Source organism: Hesperophylax consimilis, chromosome 14, assembly GCF_061612785.1.
Source record: "Hesperophylax consimilis isolate HC1 chromosome 14, BYU_Hcon_1.0, whole genome shotgun sequence".
NCBI classification, from domain to species: Eukaryota; Metazoa; Arthropoda; class Insecta; order Trichoptera; family Limnephilidae; genus Hesperophylax; species Hesperophylax consimilis.
Genome location: NC_142849.1, coordinates 8,497,704 through 8,514,479, shown reverse-complemented (window position 1 = coordinate 8,514,479; position 16,776 = coordinate 8,497,704). Strand labels below are relative to the sequence as shown.

At 40.0% G+C, this 16,776-nt stretch overlaps 1 protein-coding gene across 1 annotated transcript in view; it reads right to left on the bottom strand.

Moving 5' to 3' along the window:
• Window positions 1–690: 690 nt before the first annotated feature.
• The window catches only part of LOC149417855 (uncharacterized), a 36,416-nt gene continuing 20,330 nt past the window's right edge, over window positions 691–16,776 (bottom strand). The window contains exons 9-25 of the mRNA XM_089639205.1: window positions 13,736–13,942; window positions 12,936–13,034; window positions 11,639–11,935; window positions 10,616–11,083; window positions 10,023–10,184; window positions 9,462–9,659; window positions 9,091–9,235; window positions 8,635–8,895; window positions 7,727–7,860; window positions 6,910–7,179; window positions 5,605–5,820; window positions 4,803–5,091; window positions 4,364–4,549; window positions 3,138–3,362; window positions 2,390–2,565; window positions 1,569–1,790; window positions 691–1,156 (exon numbers count right to left, since the gene is read on the bottom strand). Coding sequence (XP_089495331.1) covers window positions 1,010–1,156; window positions 1,569–1,790; window positions 2,390–2,565; window positions 3,138–3,362; window positions 4,364–4,549; window positions 4,803–5,091; window positions 5,605–5,820; window positions 6,910–7,179; window positions 7,727–7,860; window positions 8,635–8,895; window positions 9,091–9,235; window positions 9,462–9,659; window positions 10,023–10,184; window positions 10,616–11,083; window positions 11,639–11,935; window positions 12,936–13,034; window positions 13,736–13,942 — 3,702 coding nt within the window. The 3' untranslated portion in view covers window positions 691–1,009. The remainder of the gene's footprint in view (window positions 1,157–1,568; window positions 1,791–2,389; window positions 2,566–3,137; window positions 3,363–4,363; window positions 4,550–4,802; window positions 5,092–5,604; window positions 5,821–6,909; window positions 7,180–7,726; window positions 7,861–8,634; window positions 8,896–9,090; window positions 9,236–9,461; window positions 9,660–10,022; window positions 10,185–10,615; window positions 11,084–11,638; window positions 11,936–12,935; window positions 13,035–13,735; window positions 13,943–16,776) is intronic.

The following is a 16,776-nucleotide window of genomic DNA, read 5'->3' as shown; positions in this document are numbered from 1 at the left end:
AATGTTTCACTATTATATTTGACAGCTGGTCACAATTGGTTTATTTAAAAATATCTTTATTTGGTTTCTGTCTTATTATTTTTTAATTTCATTAATAAAGTGCATAATATATCAAACAAACTCTCCACAATGTTTCTGGTGTCATTTGAAATAATGTACGGCCTCCGTGGTCGAGGGGTAAGGCTGTCGACTGGCAAACTGGAGGTCGCGGGTTCGAATACGGGCGTTCGCAAGTAAATTTTATTTGATTAATTTGTGTTACGTCATAAAATACTCATTTAAAATAATGTATAGTATACTTGCGGCACGTTCTACAGTGGAAGATACTCTCAGTATCACCCTTGTTTAAGACCACCATTCAGAATTGAAATGTTGCTTGAAATGGCTTTGGCCGTGTTTAAACCCCAATACCTCCAACCCCACAACATTCCCCAATTGGGGATGTAATAGTCTCACTGGCTCCAGACGGTTGGGAGCAGTTGGGACTCTTGTGCGGTTTCACGTTAAATTTGTAATCTCACAAGAGCGCCGTTGTATGTACAGTGCAAAGGCAGGGGAGCTATTACGCTACCCGGTTGGGCAGCTTTGCGAGGCGGGTTAAGGTAGGGGCTGTAGGAAGGGATTTATTAATGCGGGCCTTGAAGAGGCCCGGATTGTACAAAGGAGAAAAAACAGATTCATTAACAGGATTTACAAACATTTATTTTAATTGTTACAGACTATAGTATTTTGGCAGTTTTCTTGTTAAAACTATCTTAAATCTAACATTAAGTATTATTAGTGCAATCACAATAACTTATCTATTCTATTATGCGAGACCCTTGTTTTGTAAATACGTATTATAAAATCTAAAACATCATTAAGTATATAATCATTAATCTAAATTGTATATAATATAGATAACTTTAATTATGTATATGTAGTAACTTAAACTATAAATTAATCTATATAATACATTGAAGGATATTTGTATAGTTTATTTGGCCAAATTAATAGGAATTTATGTGAACTATTTGAAGCACACTGCTCCGATTTCTAGTTTGAAGGCTTGCTCCGGTTGACCGATGTCTTGTATAGCTACATCGACGATAGGCAATCTCTTGGAGAGGTCTGTGTCATAGACAATGACTGTCTTCGCCCATTGTGCTGTCTTGTACTGGAAAATAAAGGGTAGGAAATTACAATAACGGCCAAATAATACGAAGTCAATAATAATACATGCAATATTATAGTTAGTCGTAGGGTTGAATCTAAGGCGGCCTCTCTCACTGAACATTTTGGGCCTTGCCTCGATCGCTAAGACCTCTATTTTTTTTGCCCATACATATTTTTATTTCATAACAATCTTATTTTTTATTTCCCCTTCTTTATTATTTCTGAATTTAGCATTTGGTTGACGTTTGTGAGGAATGCTGTATTAATTTGAAAAAACTTTCAACTTCATAATTGGGTAGGTACCTGGTATTTTTTAATCATGCGTAATTAGGTAGGAACTTTGTTCTTTTAAATATATCAATTTATATAGTAGGCAACTCGTTCTTTTTAAATGAATTTAATCAGATAAGTACCTTGCACTCGTCCAGCTCTGCCGTGTATCTGAAGCGATGGCTGCCCCTCGCGGTGAGCTCTGCATCGTTCCAAGAGAGCAGCTTTAGCCCATTCTTGTAGGTCTCCTCAGTGTGGTCGTAATAGGCCACCGAGTTCTTGCAGTGGTAGGTGATGTTCTGTGTGGCGCGCGTGGACAAGAGTTGCAGGAAGCCGATCTGGTTGCTGTCCGCTTTGTAGGTTAGCTAAATAACGAAATAATTGCGGTGTTAGCAGAAAAAAACATGAAAAATCACAAAAAGGCTCTCGTTCAAGAACATTTTTTACTTGTAGTTTCGTTTAAAGAAATATGAACTCCGCAAAGGAGGTCTTAGGGAAACAAGGGCCTATGTCATCTTTGGGAGGAGTGAACCTGGGTCTTGAAGTGATCCATGTTGTAGGAGGGAGGAAACACAAAGGCCGGAAAATCGTTCCACAGGAACACAAGATTATGACATGTGACAAATGTCAACAGTGCACAAATGTAGGAGGTGTTTTTGACGTGTTTTCAATCTTTGCACCGGTGCTGAAGGGATCAATGACGCTAGATCCTCGCAGCATCTTCCATTGAAATACCAGTATAACAAGGACAGCATTCACACCTGACGTTTGTGCCCTAAATTGATTGCGATCACAGGGTCAGCAATTAAACTTTTCTACGGGTATCTACGGGTCGTGTATAAGTGTACAGTACGCTCAGCTTCCGAGAGTTACATTGACCTAGAAATCTCGGACCGGCCGGTACTAATTTTATGGGGCCAAAGAACTCCCTTATAGTTAAGAATATTATATTATTAGCTTTTACCTTCATGCCATTGCTCATTTCGCTGAGCCATAAGTCATCTTCCTCGGCCCTGTGGTGTGACAGTACAGGGGTTTCTGCAGGCGCGGGCAGGACGCACGTAGACCTGGTCTCCATTTCGCAGTGCACCAGAATGGCGTCACGGATGTCACCGGAGTTGGGGTCCACCCAGTACTTGCCTGAAAAATAGAATAATTATAAAATATTGTGTTGAGTAGATAAAAAAAGTGAGGTTAGCGGTCCACAATGGAGTGCTGATACCGATCATATATATTAGAGTGAAGGTGAATAATATATAATACTGAATGCTGTAGAAATGAGATCCCTGAAGCGTAAGTGTGGTAAAATATTTGAAGTAAATGAACGAAGATAGGGGGGCCAGGAGAACATACGACACGAAAGTGAATGACAGAAGTAGTCAAGGATGCCCAAAGAAGATATATCACAATCAAGATAATCAAATATTTGAGTCTGGTCATCTCAAGAGTCTGAAAAACAGTGCGTACGAATGTGAATAAAACAAGAAATGTGTGCGAAGGCAGAAAGGTGTGGGGGTCAATCCTCTCTGCCTACCCCTACTGCTAGATGGTTAGATAGATGTCTGGCTAATGTTCTTGCCAAACAGGTGCGGCATGGAGGGGTCATATTCCTGCCGTCATCGATATCAAATTGCACACTGTTCTGGAAGACACCAGGTAAATAACGATAATCAATAAATAAATACGGACGGTGGATAGGCAGTTTATTTTACCTGTCGACAGTTCTGGGTGTGCCACATTGAGATCCCTGCAAGTTCTCGCCGGTGAAGACTTCTGTCCGTCGGGCTTCTTGAAGCGCTCGAAGGACGCCTTGAGCTGGTCGTAGGCCTTCATAACCACCTCGCGCCGCTCCTCATCGGTGATGTCCTTGCCGAACAGACGCGGGATGGACGGGTCGTCGCCCTGATCATCGGGGCCTTTCTGGTTGTTTGCTTGTCCTGAAATATAACACGTGGAGTTCAATAAAGTAGAACCGGAGTAAAAGAAATTTCCAAGATCGCTAACGCAGCAGCTAAGTTCAAATTTGTTTGTATTCCGTACAGAATTTGAAACGAATTTGAGCCGATCGGGAGTCTAAATTTTAACGATATTGATAAACTGAATTGGTAAACGTAACTGCACCCAGTATCTTTAAGCATTTTCAGGGTAAAAGAGGACCTCAGTTTATTAGTATGGAGTCACGACTCACATTCAACATAGTATTATGGTTAAAAATGCTGCAAGCAAAAGTAGGTGTGCAGACGCATGTCTCTTGCTATGCAAAAAATTATCAGGAAGGGCGTGATTTATTAGTGATTTGCCAGATTTCGTTGGTGGTAGATATGCCACGCCGTACTCGCCACATTCCGGACAACGCAATGGTGGGGAACGGTATTTTGTTTTTGGTTGAACTACAATGATGTATTGCGATACAGGCACGAGTATGCCAAAATAAAACTGTAAGTTTTTTTGCGTATTAAAATTCTCACTAATTTAACCTAACGTAACCTATCAAACCGGGTTAGATAATAATAATAAGGTTCCATGATAACTCCTCAAAACGACAGTTCAACACATCTTTAAAAGATGATATTATAAAGTCATTAAAAGTGATGAAACAAAAAACCAGGTTAAATAGACACATATGTAACCATAAATATTCATAAACTTTTCATAACTTTAAACCACTTTTTAAATGTGTGTTGAATTGTCATTTTGATGAGTTATCCGGTCTTCATTTAGGTTAGTACTTCAAAATGAAATGTCGAAATCATCCATGTAATAACTATGTACATAGATACGAAGGTATCAGTGAGGGTACCATGTAAGATATTTATATTTTACTGATGCTAAGGCTTTTTTATATCAAGATATTCCACCATGCGCGGTTTTGTAGTAACGCAGTAATTTACTCTTATTCATTTTTCCAGAACAACACTTTCTTTATTTTTTTACGTACCTGAGCCAATGAGGGCTGCCAACATAGCGGCATCATATCCCACATTGTCTGACGGGGGTCCAGGAGGACCGGGGGGTCCTGCAGACCCGGGCTGTCCCGGCCTGCCGTCTGTACCAGAGGGGCCTCTCGGACCAGGGGGGCCTGAGAGACCGATTGGTCCTGGCGACCCATCGCGTCCTGTGAAACCTGAATAAAAATAACAAATGTTACTAATTGCACAATTATGTACATTTTTTAGGTTATTAGTTTATAAATTTATTTTCTGATCAAGAAAATTCGATTTTATGAAACAGTTTCACTAAAAGAAATGAATAATTAATAGTTATTATTGAGCTCAAGTATCATAACAGAATTATAAGGGTTAATTCAATGATTACAATTCAGTTACAATAGTTGGATGGTCCAATATGTTATGCTTGATGATAAAAAAGTTGTTTACCTCTCGAACCCGTATCTCCGTCCTTTCCTTGTAGTCCTGCCGGTCCCGTCATGCCCTTCTCTCCCGCCGGTCCCTGAGACCCGGGCAAACCCTGAAGTCCGATGAGCCCCCTGTGGCCCTTTGCCCCCGATGGTCCGGGTTCGCCCCTCTCCCCGCGCGCCCCCGCCACACCTGCCTCTCCCGGCTTGCCTCTCGATCCAACTTGTCCGTCTTGTCCCTGAGGCCCTGTCTCGCCCCTGGCTCCCCTCTCGCCAGTTGCGCCCGTTGGTCCCACAGACCCTTGCGGACCCTATAAGAAATTTCATGATTGTTGTAATTGCGTATTGAATTAGGTACAGAAAGTTTTTTTCTTACTTGTTATTATTAGGTTGGTGTGTGTTATTACCGGCACATACTAATTCAATTGATACTTACTGACCAACGACAAATTTATTACCAACATTAAATAATGGCAGTTTTTTATTTTTTTGACATTTTACATCTCTGTAGCTTATGATCTAAATTAAATGGAGTTAAAAATATTCGCTTTGATCTATATAATCAGAATATCATCAGTGATGTTTTTACTCTACAATGCGACTAACCACATTCATAATGAAGTCACTGCTAGCCACAAACAAATACACTAGCGCCACTTAACTAGACTTTGTTATCCAAAAACAAGGGCATTTGCTACTCTCGATTTGAACGAGCCACGTATCTCTTCACCTTGTTTGCTTAGTCTTGTATTGTTTATAATATATCTTAATTACACATTAACTTTGATCAATGACTGATAAATTTTATATATTATAATACTCACTGGTAATCCGGGTGCTCCTCCGGGCCCTTGTTGTCCTGGTGCCCCGGATGGCCCCTTGTCTCCTGGACGTCCAGATATCCCGGGCTGTCCCGGCTTGCCCGCTTGTCCTTCCGACCCGTGTTCTCCGGGTGGGCCTTGCAGACCCGAGGGGCCTGATGGACCCGTTGGCCCTGGTGGACCTGATGATCCAGTCTTACCCACTTGCCCTTGGTCACCCTATTAAATAGATACTTTAATGAATACTAATCATCGCGGGATATTACAATTCCAATATTGAAAATGATAATTAAAACAATTTTCTGTTTTAATATTGTAGGAATATTGTATAAATTCTTCAAACAATAAGTTCCAATTTTGAAATAACACTTAAATTCAATGCAAATCTGATTTCCAGACTTCATTGAACCAGAGTTACACAGTACAGTTACACCACCGAAATTAGTATTTTTAATGATTCTCTCTACAAATAACTATTGTATATATGGAGTATCACGTGAAACGAAAACTGGTGGTTCAAGCAGGAATCTGTTGAATTTCCATAACATTTGGAATCGATGTTTATGGTATCACTTTTTTGATTTTTTTTTGAGTTTATTTTAATTGTTTCTGGCTTTCACCCTTCAAGAGTGTTCTAAGCCATCATGTCAAATTATGGAGAGAGGAAAGGTGCATTTATCTTACAATTTTGTTTAAATTGGCAGATTTTAAATGTATATGAAAGATTGGAGTCGAATTCAGGCTTAGAAGATATTAAGGACGGGTTGTTTCGGAGATTTTTTTTTCGGAGAAGTTAATTTTCAAGTTCTGTGAAAGATTTTTTTCAACTTCTGTTATTATTTCAGTTCTGTGAAGCAGCTAACTAATAATGATATAATAACAGAACTTGAATGGGACTTTCACAAAACCTGAAAATGAACGTTGAAATTTGAAGAATTGTTCAAATTCTCCGAAACAACCCGTCCTAAGTGTTGAGTGGTGGGGTGATTTTTCATTTTTGAATAAATCCTAGTGAGAATTTTTTTGCGCAATTTCAAAATATTTCATTGCTTTTTGGTTTAGTGTATTTTAAGATGGGGCGAAGTACAGATCCGGCTCCAATACTTACACCTTGCCGAAAAAAGAAAAAAAATCCTTTAATCGTTTTTTTTATTCTCTACTTAATTTAGGTTCACCAGTTTTTTTCGTTTGAACCTCCACCACCACGAGTGTCCGACACCTTATATAGGTACACCATTGAGAAGGCCGTTGTATCGTCTTCCTCTAAGCCATAAGGAATTTACTAAAATAGTTTGATATTATTCTTACCGGTACTCCTCTAATTCCTCTAACCCCCGCCACACCTGGAGTGCCTGGTAGACCAGGGAGACCCCTCTCTCCCGCCTGTCCCTGAGGTCCCTGGGGCCCGGACGGGCCTGATGGACCATCTGCTCCTGCGTCTCCCTTAGGTCCGTCTAGTCCTGAGGGGCCTGACAGACCCTGCGGGCCTGTGGAACCAACTCTGCCTGGTTCGCCGGTTTGTCCCTTAGACCCTGGTGGACCTGCAGGGCCCTGTGGGCCCAAGCTGCCTGGTTGACCCTGGTAAACAAAGAACAATTTAACATGTTAATAAATAATAATGATATTCAATAATAGTGGATTCTTAGACTATGCAATATCGTAATGTTTTTTAGAATTTATTAAGGCTTGATGGGATTTATTGTCAATGGAATTGGGCAAAGTAAATTATGGATGTTTTTTAAAGGTTATTCTTGCAATTCTTGAACTTCTTGTCTTTTTGTAGTTACTAACAGGAACAGGCGCTAATAATTTTGTATCAATTGTCGTCTTGAGCATTTGGCAGCACTAATAAATGTTGTTTGTAAAAAAAAAAAATATTGACTGGTTAGTGGTTGAGTTGACACATGCGTCGGTTTACCATCTAGGCGTCGTCGGTTTAATTCCTCTGCATCATGACACAAACAACATTTCGGTTTGGTTTGATGGTAGTACGAACGAGTTTTTCAAATATTGTCGGGTTATTCGCAACCCGTATTAATTAAGATTAAAATGCATTTTTTTTATTCCGCTAAGCTAAGGTATTATTTTTTCTCCAGTTATATTAAAGATTTTTTCTAGCACTTACCGGTTGACCAGCATCTCCTGGTTTGCCCGGGAAACCGCTGTGCCCCACCTCCCCTCGCAGTCCCTGTTCTCCCCTGCCTCCCTTTGCCCCAGTGAGGCCGATGAGACCCCTGAGTCCAGCCTCTCCCGGTGGTCCTGATGATAAAATACCAGCAATCGTAATATTACTGTAGCCACTGCTGACCATAGACCATCTAACAATACTATGTACATACACCATCGCTCGTAGCGCCAAAAGCGGTAAACTGTCCCGGACGCGTATATCGAAAACAATGGACTCTCGACTTGGACAAGTTACATCTCTTCACCTCAGTTGCTGGTTAAGCGGTCCCTGTGAGAATTACAGGCATCTCTAGTCGGGGAGTACATTGGAAGTAGATGGGGAATAGGAAAGTTGAGAAGTATCTGGCTGTTCAGATCTGGTCAGTAAATACGGCTATTGCCATTTCAAAGCAAAGCGTTGCAACGTTTCGATTCTGAATAGTGGTTTTTCACCATGATTTAAAATGATAAATAACATTTTTTGTTTCACGTTCCAGAGATACTTTCAGCATCACCGTGGTGAAGACTACCGTTCAGAATTTAAAAGTTGCTTGAAATGATTTTAGCCATGTTTGGTGAACAAACCTGAATAGCATATTTTTCCACCTTCCTCTAACCCATCCCATTCCCCCCACAACCACCTTCAGCCTCACAACATTCCTCAATTGGGGATACTGTAGTCTCACTGTCTCCGGATCATTGGTAGTAGCTGGGACTCTTGTGCGATATTCACATAAAAATGGCATACTTGAGAGAGTATCTATCACTATGGGTTATGAAGTCATAAAGCGCCACGTTTCTTCTACAATGTATAAATCTAATTAAAATTCATTAAATCAAGTACAATGTTATATATTATAATCGTACCTGCTAATCCAGGGCTGCCCTGATCACCCTTAGCGCCAGAGGATCCTCGTTCTCCCTTTCCTCCAGGAACACCCACTAGACCATGTGGGCCTGGGAAGCCCGGCGCTCCGGGCAGGCCAGCGGGGCCTCGCTCTCCTGGGGCCCCTGAGGCCCCTGACTCTCCGGGCTGCCCTGGGGCGCCAGACTCCCCCCTCTCGGCAGGCTCTCCTGGGGGACCGGGTTGCCCAACCCCACCCTGGGGTCCGCGTTCTCCTTGTTGACCTAGGTAAAAAAATTAAAGCACGTCGAGAATTAAAATAAAAGTTTTAGGATTACTTAGTGGGAGTTTCAAAAAAATTGACATAAAAAATAATTTACCAATCCACATAGTTAAAGATTTTCTCTATTATTGTAACTTGTGACGAAAAGTACGTATAATAATGAGGATTAATTATAATATTAAAATGGTTTACGTACCTGTTGGTCCTTCTGGTCCAATGGGTCCCAGAGAACCCCTCTCTCCCTTCTCTCCCCCTAGGCCTGTGGGACCTCTCAATCCCGGCAGACCGATCATCCCTGTAGTTCCTTGGTGGCCCTTGTCTCCCTTGCTGCCCGATTGTCCCTATTCAAATCATAAATTTCGATTTAAGCTTTTTCAAAAATACCATCGAAAGGTATTAGATATATAAATTGGCAACTTTAGGTTTCTTTCAAATTGACACAGACCCATCTTAAACTATTAGTTAGTATGGTAATATTTTAAACACACTGGTGCGCCATTGAGGCTTATCCCGGCTAATCTAGGTTGACCTCGACATCCTGACTTTCTATAATATTTAATGACTTACCGGTGCCCCATCAGGTCCCGAGGCTCCGGAGTCTCCCTTGACACCCTGCAGGCCGGGTTGTCCCACGGGCCCCCGCTCACCGGGATAGCCCCGCTCTCCCCTTGCGCCGGACTGTCCCGGCTGCCCCAGGGGTCCCTGTTGTCCCGTCTCACCATCCTTTCCGGCTGATCCCGGCAACCCGGCGACACCTGGTAGTCCCTGGAAGTAATACACAATAAAAATTAAAAAAATATCTCAATTTAATATATCTAGTTTTTTAATTAAATTTATTTAAGAAATCTAAAAATAATCTACATAATTGATATAAATTTAAAATAACCTACACAAAATCTTACTCTTTAGTTAAATAAAGTAATTGATAAGTACTTCAAAATTCCATATCCCATGATTGAAAAAACGTCGTGAACTAAAAGCGTCCCAGTAGTTGATTTAAAAAAACTTAGAAAGAAACAAATAAAAAAAACAATTGCCTAAAGTTTACGGTTTGAGAGTTTTCCTGGTTCAGATATAATTGAGCAGATTTTCTTCAGACTAAAATTTAACTCGTTATTTTTAATTTACCTGGAATCCGATAGGTCCCGCTGGCCCGGGAGGTCCTCTCTCTCCGTCCTGTCCCACAGACCCCTGGGGTCCCTGTATGCCCGGGGCTCCATCCTTTCCGGCGTCTCCGCGTGGTCCGTGGGGTCCTGCAGGCCCCTGCTCTCCGTCTTTACCGTGGTCACCCTAAAATATCAACACAATTTAAAGCAATATTTTTACTTTTCTGAAGCAAACAGATATATATAAAAACTCCGAGCAAGTGGAGTATGAAGAAAGTTTGGGAAGGGAGGAGAAGTGAGAGATGCAGGTTATGCTCTTTGGGCAGTGCGTTTCAATTAATATGTATTGCTATGTATTAATATGTATACAAACTAATAATTGTCAAAAATATTTGAAATGGCGCTCCTATTCGGAGAAGCATTTCCTTTGCCGGGGTGACACTAAGAGTGTATTCCACTCTGGAACGAGGCTTATAGACTATGAACATAATCTATAACTGAAAAGTCCTTATAAATGACAACAGATTTTATTGCATTGATTTGTAGAAAATTTTTGTATTTTTAAATTGAAATTATGTTGACGACAAGTAAATACCATGTCAATATATTACTGACCGTGATTCCCTTATCTCCTTGTAATCCCATAGGTCCGGGAAGCCCTTGTAGTCCCTGTGGTCCTTGTTCCCCTGTCTTTCCATCAGCTCCCTGAATTCCCCTTTCTCCAGGGCTCCCCGCCTTTCCAGGAGATCCGGGTCTCCCCACAGTGCCCCTGAGACCCTGGAGTCCTGCCGGCCCGGGTCTCCCTGACTCTCCGGAGTTACCCTTGATCCCTTGGCCGCCGACTGCTCCTCTCTCCCCGGTCTGTCCTTTGGGACCTAGAGCCCCGTCCGCCCCCGGTAGACCCCGTATTCCTGGGGTGCCTCTCTCGCCTTGAGGGCCGCTTGGTCCGGTTGGGCCTCTCATGCCCCGCTTTCCTCGCTTGCCTTCGGAGCCTGCTACGCCCGGGAGACCCCTGGGGCCAGGAGCTCCGGTTTCTCCCTTGCTGCCCGTGTCTCCCTTGTATCCACGTTCTCCAGGTGCTCCCTAAAATTATTTATTTATTTTATCATAAAAACATGGCAATACTTAGAAATATACATACGGGAGAAAACAGTACTATAGGAGTACCATGTATTATAAAATTAAAACTATTATTTTATTACTCGGCTTAGCCAAAATTCACTCAACAGTCTGAATATCCTTTCATATTCAATTGGAAATTCGATAATTTGTTGTCACGTGATATTTACACAGACAGCGAAAACATTATATTTTTTAAGAACACGTCTTTCGACTTCCTCATAACTTATTCTTGCTTTACTGATAGTTTGTTATAAAATCTGTCATTGATTCATCAAAGGCCTGCAGTCCCGTTTTTAACAGGAAAACGGATAATTTGACCAAATTTTTAATAAATCAACAATACTTTATATGAGTAAATTTTCTCCGTGTGGGAAGGTTTTTCAGTAAAAAAATAACAATTTGACAAAATTATATTACTGCAATTAAGATATTTGAATTTTAGAAATTAATAAAGAAAGTAGCAAGCTACAATTAATTTGTTCGCAACGGGATAATATGTTTTTAATGTATATTCACCGGGTTTCCTTTGACTCCGGGTATTCCCGCCGCTCCCGCCTGTCCCGGCGCCCCCCTTGCCCCGGGGAATCCCGGCGGCCCTCCGGATCCTGGGGCCCCAGCCGCCCCCCGCTCACCGGTCTGTCCGTCCTTGCCTGCTACGCCTTGGGGTCCCGCCTCTCCTGCCTGTCCCGGGCGGCCTGCCTCTCCACGGGGCCCCTGGGGGCCCGCTGATCCCTTGGGGCCCTGTCCGCCCAGATCTCCCTTGTTGCCGGGGCTCCCTGGGAAACCGGGCGATCCAGGTTTTCCGATAGATCCCTGTTGATTAAATACATAAATACAATATTAAATTAAATACATAAACACAAATTTCATGATTCAGGCAGATTTTGCTGCTTCATGAAAAACATATTTCTAAAATAATAAAATTAATAAAAAGTGAAATACACACTTTGTAATGAACCACATTATTGAATTAATGCGAAAACAGTCGATCGGGTTTCGCTTAGCCCAAATTTCGTAGGGGCTAATATGACTCATTAGAGAAACGTAGAGGTATTTTTTATCTCTTTATAAACGGTTACAGACTCTGGTTCAAACAAATTTATTTGTACCAGAGTCTCACTCTTGAGGACGTCGCCATATCCTACTTTATTGTAGAGCGAGTCGCACCAATTTGTTCACCACCACAGACATAGGAATTAATCATATGTCTATGTTCACCACCCTCACTCACCCGCGGAGAGAGCCACGTATTTCCTAAATGTACATAGTGTAATAAAATATCGATATTTTTTTCATTTCCTACAACGCTCTTATAAGGTTTTTGTTACTGCAAATACATTGTTTAAACGTCACAATTATAACCATCTAGACCCCAATCTGTAATGTTATAAAAAATGTACTAATTGAATAAATTAAATATTAATTTTTAAAATAATTTCGTTCATTCTGTGGCTAGCTTCTAAAATGGCCAATCTCAGTTTTTTCTGGATAGTCGGGCAGTGACAATTCAACACCTTTCGATTTCGAGGGTTTTTTGTTTTTAGGGGACCAGTGTTACACTACAAAATCGCTCTTCTTAAAATTAAAACTAAAGTGCTAAAAATAGAAAATTTTGTGTAGCCTTTGTGAAGTTTGAAAAACTGACATTGGCCCTTTTAACAGCCACATAATTTTCAATACATATGAAATAGAAGATTGCAAAGAAAATACAATAATATTGTTGCGATTGATAGGTACATATCTATTCATTTGTCAATTATGCTACCGATATAATTGTTTTAAATACCGGAAAAAAATAATGATATTAATTTACCGGTTGCCCAGGAGGTCCTGAAGGTCCATCTTGTCCTCTAATTCCTGGATTTCCTGGAGGCCCTTCCCTCCCCCTCTCTCCTCTGGGTCCTGAAGTGCCCTGTCAATGAAAAATCAAAACAATTTTAAGTTAACCAAAGAAATATTATGTTCTCACAATGAAAGACAGCGTTAGCTCGATAACTTTTCAATACATCGTCTTTCATATTACCAGTAGTTCTGTGAACAGTGTAATGTTCATTACTCCGACTTGTTCAATAGTCACAATGTTCATGCTCCATGTTACTCCTTTCAAAAAACCCTATCAGCTGTTAATCATGAAAAATCACACTCTCAAGTTTCACAATTCACTACATGAGTGAGGACAATATTTTAACTTGTTGAGAAGTGAGTAAGTTAAGAGATTCACAGATGTACTCATAGAGGGCAGTGCAAAGAGCTTGCTTGGAAGTCCGTAAGATGGCAGCTAGTGGCCAGTAGTCGCCAGGGCCAGTGAGAATGCTCCCAGACAAACTTACTGTCCCCAGATCTCATTTAGCCAGCTTTTAGTTAGGTCGACTATCGAGTCACCATTGTAATACGCGAAGTATTAATAAATCCCTGATTTAAACAAAAGAACCTATTATTTATAATCTCCTTCCACGACGAGTTGGAGAACTGTTTGTGGGAACACAACATTACTGAATAAAACAGAACGGTGACAAAATAGAACATGTTAAAGATAAAGGGTAGCTTTAGTTTGTTGTACTTAAGTTATTTTTCTTGAAACCGAACCAAATAAATTATATATTTTTAACTCACCGCTGGTCCAGTCGGCCCCATTGGTCCAATGTTTCCAAGTCCTCCCTTTTCTCCAGTAGACCCCTGATCCCCTTTGGACCCGTCGAGCCCGGGGAAGCCGCGATGCCCCTTGACTCCGGGGAAACCCGGCGAGCCCGGGAGACCTCGAGGTCCTGTGGGCCCCGCGGAGCCTGGCTGACCTGCTTCGCCATCTTCACCGCCATCACCCTAAAAAAATAATTGATTAGGCGATTCTTTTAATATATTTTATTGCATTGTTGTTAATCCCGGCCACAGACTAAACACCTTATTACTTAGCGCCACTAGCATAAATGTCCCAAGCGCTGTTGGCAACTCTAAAATTCTTTTCTCACAAATTTAAATAACTTATTCAATATTATGGAAATCCATAATTGGTTTTATTTTACTATATAATACTTATGTACAAACTGATTAAATGTAAACTGTCGATTTCCCAAAAATGAGTAAATAAATAAATTCGGACGAGCTGTGTCTTGTGATGAAAGGCTATAAATCACAGTGAAAAAACAGATAAACCATAGCTGCAAAAAAAAATATACAAATTATTTATGAAAACGGACATGCTAACGACATCTGGCGGAGAAAGAATTGATTCAGCTTGCTTGCAGTAGACACCTGTAATAGTTGGAATTAAATCAAGGTTCCGGGACGAAAGCAGAGAGGTCGTAAAATCGTCTAGCACGAGAAAGAAAACCCCCTTTCTAGGCCTAAAAATAAATATTGAATTTTGTCAACCAATAGATCTGAACAAAGAGCTATAAAATTTCGAGTAACCAATCAGTGAACGGAGGGGCGTGTGTCTACGAAAGACAAAGGAATGAACTATGGACCCGACATTAAAATAGATAATTAACGACGTCTCGATTCTCACAGAAATTAGAGGTGAACGCACTTTAGGGTAAGCATCGACTTTCAAGGTGACAAACTCCTGGGAATGTTTACAATAACTGAGAAATTTAGGAGGTAGCGAACCAATGGTAATCGAGTGCTTTGAAGTTTTCATGTTGGAAAAACACACACACGAAAATGCAATGAAAAAAATTATAAACGTGATAGTATAAAAAAGGACGGGAAAAGCGAAGGAAAGTTACTGGCGGAATTTTCAACTGTAGTGCAATTATTTATGATAGAAGTAGGGTGTCGAGTTCGAAAAAATCGTACTAAAGAGAGGTGAGAGTTTTGGAAACAATGGAAATTAATCGTTATCAATTTAAGATGAAACGGACATATTGGTAAATCAATTTTGAATGAAAATCTCGCAAAAAAAATAGACATTTTAGAAAAGTGCGGCGACCGAATGGAAGGATAATACAGAGATTTTGAACTGCTACAAAGGTCCTAGGGACATGAAAATTGAGTATCAGAAGAAGACAGTAAAACTAAACATATAGCGATAGATTAGATTCAGGAAAAGTAGACATTTTACATAATTATCAGGATAGATAGATATTGGAGCTACACAAGATTACAGAGGGATCGAAACAAGATAAAAGGTTGACGGTCTCATGTGTATTTTGAAGGATAAACAATCGAAATTTGAACATGATTTTTATTTACGTTAAGGTGATAAACCATTAGAAAAGCGATTAACTTTAACGTTGGGCTTATGAGATATTTATTTAAAGCAAAAGATATTAAAATTAATAGGTTTGAAATTAAATAAAATTTACGAGTCTAGTACCAAAATTTGGAACGTAAACAGATGTCCAGACGTATAATATATGTGAAATCTTGTATGTAAGAGATAGGAGATGGGGCGGAGATCAAGTAAGGCAATAAAAGTGACAGATATCCCAGAGTCGAATTAGGTATATCTCCCATAGAAGTGTGGAAAAATATATATTAATTAATAATAAATGAAGTATGAAATTTTCCTGGAGACCACACACATCGGGAAAAGTGAGAAAAGATAAAAGAAAGGGTAAAGAACGGAGATAAAGAATAATCCAAGTGGAGAAAAGTGATACAATTCAAATTTATCCGTGAAATAAATAAATACGACTTGGAGAATAAGTAGCTGTAGAGTTATGGGAAATAACATAAGAATAAAGAAGAAATTTGTGGAAGAAAACGTCGCGAATAATATAAAATTCGAAGAAAAAGGGAAAATTCGAATCTGCGACATAAAGAAGAGAAAGTACGGGTGGAAATGGAAAAGCTCATATAAGTGACAATAAAATTAAGTAGAATTTAGACAAATCGAAATTCAAAAATGCGTAGTAAAGACTTCGACATGGATTTAAAAAATTTTCGCACGAGATGCATAAAATTGGGATCTATATATATGTTATTGAGGACGGACCTATCGCGAATTGAGAAAAAAAAAGGAACGCAAAATCATGAGATTTTAACTACATTTTGTATGGACAGAGGACAAAGGGAGCTTGGGCGATTAACACAGACTTACCCGATTCGGACCCTATCGATTTAGAGTTGTGAGATGGAAATTGACCACCGCCCAGAGCCGGAAAGCAGAACATCTTATGGAAGCACAATCGATATTGATGGCAGGGATGTTCGGATTTGCGAGTTGGTAAAAGATGGAATCGATCATCAGAGGAAATTCAGATACGTCTTTTGGAATCTGAGAAGGGTATAAAATAAAGGTACACACCAGTTTTGAGACAGTCAGTCGAGATTTTGAAAACGGAGTTTACGTCGCAGTACTACGTCTATTGGTAAAATTCTAGTGAAATAATCTAAGTGTTAAATTTTGAAAAAGTCTAAGTTTAAATTCTGAACAAGTCCCTGGACTTAGGAAGTTTTGTGAAAAGTTAGAAATTTTAAATTCAGTTTAAATTCCTTTGAAAATCCCATCAGTGAAGTTTTGTTGAGTCAGTTTAATTTGGTTAAACAGTGAAAAATAAATATAATTTAAACTCAGTGCTTAAAAAGTGTTAAGTGAAGTGCAAAAAGTGATTACGGAATTAAAAAATTAAATCAAAATTTAAAAATAATTATTTCATTCAAAGTGAAAATTAAAATTCGATTGAGAGTGTTGTCGTTCATCTAGAGTGGAT